The 5,364-nt window shown below is 45.3% G+C and overlaps 1 protein-coding gene across 1 annotated transcript; it reads right to left on the bottom strand.

Moving 5' to 3' along the window:
- Nucleotides 1-643: 643 nt before the first annotated feature.
- On the bottom strand, nucleotides 644-2,672 carry LOC109425244 (puff-specific protein Bx42). Its single transcript, XM_019700490.3, has 2 exons — nucleotides 1,205-2,672; nucleotides 644-1,133 (listed from the first exon to the last, which is right to left on the bottom strand). The coding sequence occupies exons 1-2, from the start codon at nucleotides 2,499-2,501 to the stop codon at nucleotides 769-771; spliced, it is 1,662 nt and encodes a 553-aa protein (XP_019556035.2). The 5' UTR covers nucleotides 2,502-2,672; the 3' UTR covers nucleotides 644-768.
- Between the last annotated feature and the right edge of the window lie 2,692 nt (nucleotides 2,673-5,364).

Here is a 5,364-nt window from a genome sequence, read left to right as displayed (position 1 = left end):
AACGCTATATGGGGAGGGGGGGAGTATCGTCGAGCGTTACGGTCCATACAAAAAATTTCGGGCTTTCATACAAAAAAAGCGTTACGGAGGGTGGATGGGGGGTCGAAAAATTCCGATTTTAGCGTTACGTAATAAATGGATGCTGCCTTATCGGGACAAGTAAGAACAGCCTTTATACAAAAGAAGGAACATTTCCCTACCGGAAAAAATCATCACAGGATGCAACGGTAATTTAAAAAAAAAGAGATCTAATATAATGCACCGCTAACAAGTTTGCCTTCTTTTAATTGAGAGCGGTTCTTTATTTTTTCTCCCGAAAAAAATATATGTCACATTTTCTTTATGCCAAACGGCATTATGCCAAACGTAGCAGCACCATGGAAACACAGTAAGATTAGTCAACGCATCAAAATTTGAATTTCCAACTCAAATGTAGAGTACCTAGATATTTATGTTCCAGTGAAACCTGGTATGAATCCACCGACGAACCGACGTGACAGTGGTGATTCAAAACTGGCTTGCAATCACTTAGGATGAAAATCTTTCATTTCGGCCCGCCATCATGAGTGTTCGACTAAAAGTAGTTAATGGAATGTAATAGAAGGGAGGTGATACGTTCTACAGACTATCAAAAAATAATCAGTTTATGGGCGCTAATTAATCAGTTTTCATTATGATAATTACCCTCAATTGTTACGCAAAGTGTGTGTATGAACCTAAACAATAAAGATCAACCTAAAGAATATGTAGAAGCAAAATCAAACCTTCTTAATCACGCCGCTTCTTGCGGTCCTTGTCGCGATTGCTGCTGCTCCCGCCGGCCATGGCATCCTCCTTGCGCTTGGGTGCCTTCTTAGCCATGTTCAAGAACTGATCCAGCCCGAACGGATCCTCCTCCTTCTCGAACTGCACCGGTCCTTGGCGGGCCGCCTGTGCCGAACGATCCGTTCCGCTGAACTCCTTGTCCGGCACGAACCGCTGCGTGTTCATAATCTGATCCAGATCCGCACCGTAGTTGTCGTTGTCGAGCGCCTTGCTCGGCCGGTACAGATGCGTTCCGAGTGTTCCGGCTTCGCGCCACGGTTTGTCGTACACGTTGTACGCCTCGTCATCCCCGTAGCCGGAGTCCATTCCTGGAAGAGAGCGAATAACAGATGAAATTTAAAAACTGTGTATATTTAGGAAACCAATCCACTGATCTTACCCTTGGAGGTGTTGAACAGCCGCTGGTCGAACTGCGCCTCGCCGGCGAGCGACGATTTGGCCGGCATTCCCAGGGCAATCTGTTCGGAGATATCGCGCTCCCGTTCCCGTTGCAGCTTCGATCGCTTGTCCGGCGCTGCCCGGGCCAAATTCCTGTCTCGAGCACGTTCTCGGTGTCGCTCGGCACGAATCTCATCGCGTTCCCGCAGATCGGCGGGGACTAGGCCCGGATCTCCCCCAGCTCCGCTGCCACCGGCCATTTCCCCTGGGTGACGGATTCCGGCACGTTCCTCACGAGCACGCTGAGCCATCTGCCGCAGCATGTCTTCCTTTTTCTCCTTCTCCTTCTGGGCCAGCTTCTTCTCCAGCTGGGCACGTGCCTCGACCGCTTCGCGGGCCTTTCGATCGGCAATATACAGCGCTTCGGCCATTTTGGCAAACTTCTCGTTAATGTGAACCTGCTGCAGACCCCGACCATCGGCGGCCAGACGTTTGTCCAGCGGAATCGTGTAACCCTTAGCGTTCTTCCAGTTGGAAATGCACGGCGGTACCTTCCATTCTCGCTGTTCTTTGACCGTCACCTTACGGGTCGGGGAGTGCAGAACTGGAGCCGGGGGCGAAGGTGGCCCTCGAGGAATCTTCTTATTGATACGGAAACGAGGTGGTTCCATCGGATCAACCTGAGCTTCCACCATCCGAATCACCCGCTGCTTGGCCCCGGAATTGAAAGCATCTCCCTGTTGGGAGGGTGTGTAGCGGATGTACTGGGCCGGAGCTTGTTTCTCCGCCGCACGTACAGGCATAGCGGACACAATCTTTTGATTCGTCAGCTTCTCCAGGGCCTTCCTGGTATTCTCCGTGATTTCATCGATCGCTTCCTGATCGGGCATTCGCAGCTCTTCGGCATCCTCGGCCAGCACTTCCGCCGGCAGCAGCTGATTAATGTTCGAATAAACAATCTTGTCCTTGGAGTGGCCCTGTCGCGCGATGGCATCATACTTAACTTTCCCGCTCTGATCCAGCTGCACGGCCAGAGCATTCGATTTTTTGTTTGCATTCCCGGGAGCACCCAATCCCAGCGGATACTGTGCTACGTGAATCTCCGGAAACGCTCCACCATCGCCGAAATCCGCTTCCGTCCGGGGAACCCATCCCTTCCGCTGTCCATAGGGAGGAGCTGCGATCTTGGCACTGACCAGCGCTCCCATCGAAGGAGTTCCCTTGGCGACATGTTTACGTTCGTCGTCGCGATCCCAGATGGGATTGGACGGGGCTGGAAGTATGCTGGATAGCGACATTGTGTCGCACCGCGAGCCTCTGCTGCCAAATTCCCAGAAGACTACCGAAAATTACGGAATAAACGCTTCCGAGACGCAGAAAAACACTTTTTTTCTTTGTGCGCGAACGAAGAAAAAGAAAATGTCGCGACTGACGACGATTCGTGTTCGTGTGTTGAATTTTGACAGCTGCTTGCTTAAGGGAGGGGTTCTAGTGTTGTACCGACACCTGAAACACCGAAACACGAAAGGCTGAAAGGCTGAGTTTTGTATGAATGTAATTGGCTTCTTTAGCGGTGTTGAGATAACTCCATATTTGGAATCTGCATGCAAAACTGAGCCGAAATCCAAATTTTCATGAATTTTGGTGCCCGGGAACCTATTTAAAAGTCAATTTGAAGTTTGTATGGGAGCGATTTGTTGAATCACCCCTCGTCGCATTTTGTACTGGGTGGAGCTGTCAAACAGTTACTCAGCTGTCAAAAGGTGATTTCAAAAAATATCTTTGAAATTGATTTTAGGTACCAAAACAAAGTTCTAAAAATCTGAAAAAAATCATAGTGGCTCAGAAAAAGGTGCTCTTTCGTATAAAATCAAAAAGTCGATACATTTTTCTTAATTTAAAAACCCAATTTAAAGTGAAATATTTCAAAATCAAACAGCTGCCGTTCGCTCGTTGCAAACCTGGTAAATGGTCCACTGCACGAATTTATTCTGGCCTGCTTACTCTCACACGAAATTTGACGTTTGAGCGGTGTCGGCACTTCTCAAACGTCAAAAATCGTGTGAGAGTAAGCAGGCCAGAATAAATTCGTGCAGTGGACCATAGTTGCAACGCTTTTAGGTTGCAAGTCCACTAATTGCAAAATTAAACAGTTTTTGCAATTAAAAAGCAATCAAGTGTCAATATCGTGCTGTCAGTTATGCTGGCAGTGCATTTTGATGCACTGTAGTGTCAAAGTGACGTTGCAATTAGCGAATGGCATTCGTTAGTCTAGAAAAGTGTGACATTACGTGTACAGTCATGACTCGCTGGTTGGGGGCTTAATAATAGAGTTAATAATCTATAGAGGACGAATGTCGCTGCTGTTCCCTTTGTTCTCGCTCGCAAACATGTCGGGTATACAGGGTGTTGGGTTCCTTACCCAGAATATTTCAGGGGGTGATTAAGGATGATATTTCATGAAAAAAATTGTTCTACGCATATGGTCAAATCTCAACCATTACGGAGTTATTGAACTTTTCACGATTTTGACAATGCTTTTAATAAAACGACAATAACATGAAAACGGTTTAACTTATTCAAGATCTCTCAGCACCGTTTGAAAGATTATGAAATTTGCTATTGAACGTCATCTTCGAACATGCAAGTTTTTGTTACTTACACACTTTTTAAGAGCAAATAAGTGAAAAGTAAGTGAATTTTTAACTGTTTTTGTCGATTTACTCTAAAAAATGCGTAATTAACTTATTTTCTTCCTTAGACAAAGTTGAGCGCCTTGAAATGCCCTACAATTCGTTCTTTGACACCAAACTCCTAACTCTTGTCATTTCTCTGCAATTTTGATTTGAATGCACAGTTTTGCATCATAAATTTGCTTCAGCAAGTGCATTAGAATTTAGCTCTCTTGACCCCACTGTGACAGCGAAACTAGCGTCATGTTTACTTCGCGCACAGGGCTACTTGATTCCCCGCGCCGAACAACAACAGCATGGCGCGCTGGCGCATGAGTGAAAAGAACGACGCCACTCGCTGTGTGTTCGGCAAGGTGTTCAGTTGAATCAGTTGAATGCTTTTTGTAGTCCCGATGATTCTGGGAAGCTCATGATAATTTCGGGACGAGTGTTGGATTTTGGTAGACAGTAACTGAGAGGCTTGGTTAGGCTGTGTTATTATTCCAGCATCCTCTTGGAGGATGAGAAACATCAGAATAAAACTGTTGTTGTCAATACCTAGGGTTCGCGGTGATCCCGGAAGGAACCTTGTTAGCTATAAAGTAACTTTACTCCAGCTTTGAGCACATAGTACAGCACAATCTTCGTCGGTCTTGGACGCTGTTGCTCCTGTTTCCCCGAACATTTAATAATTCTCAGGTCTTTTTCAACCACGTGTAGCCAGCACGTTCGTAGACGTCCATGTAGTCACCGACCATTACCTGGTTCCATGCTGAATATTGTTTTCGTTATTATTCTTTCTTTTGACATTCGCACTACGTGCCCAGCCCACTGAAGTCTGCCGTAATTTATTCGTTTCTCAATACTCCGTTTTGATGAAGTAGGTTGATCTTGATCGAAGTTGCTGCTTCCTGCTCTAACTCATTCGTCAAACAAATAGGTAAGAGCAGGATGTAGCATCTTCGATCATATTCAATCTATCTCATTAAACATGTTTAATATTCGCAGCATTTTGTGCTCTGTCTCTACTCGGGACCTTGTGGTTTTGGTCAAGTTTCAAAAGCAACTAAGCAATGCTCAGAAACTCGAAGTGGAAAATTACTGATTTTGGTTGTATTGCACTTCATCTTGCAGAAATTTCTCGATTTCTTTCAGAAGAATTTGTGCAGATCATAGTCTGAGAGTGTTTACCAAACTTATTTATGAGCTGCTCTGCGAACATTGGTTTAGACCTCGCTCAAGTATTCACAGTCGCAATTGAGGTAGCTAATGGTTGGAAAATTCTGTAGGGGATCTTTCAGTAATTCTAACAGGAGTTCTTTTAACGATGTCTCCAGCAGTTTCTTCGAGAATTCATCCAAAAATTACTTAGGAATTTTTGTAAGGGGTTTTAAGAGGTTCCACAAAGAATTATTCCGTGAGTTCATTTGAAGTTTAGTCAGGATTTCTTTTCTAAGAACATTTTTCAGGAAAATCATTTGGATGTTCA

The sequence above is a fragment of the Aedes albopictus genome, chromosome 1, assembly GCF_035046485.1.
Source record: "Aedes albopictus strain Foshan chromosome 1, AalbF5, whole genome shotgun sequence".
Classification (NCBI taxonomy): domain Eukaryota; kingdom Metazoa; phylum Arthropoda; class Insecta; order Diptera; family Culicidae; genus Aedes; species Aedes albopictus.
This window is presented reverse-complemented; position numbering and strand designations above follow the sequence as displayed.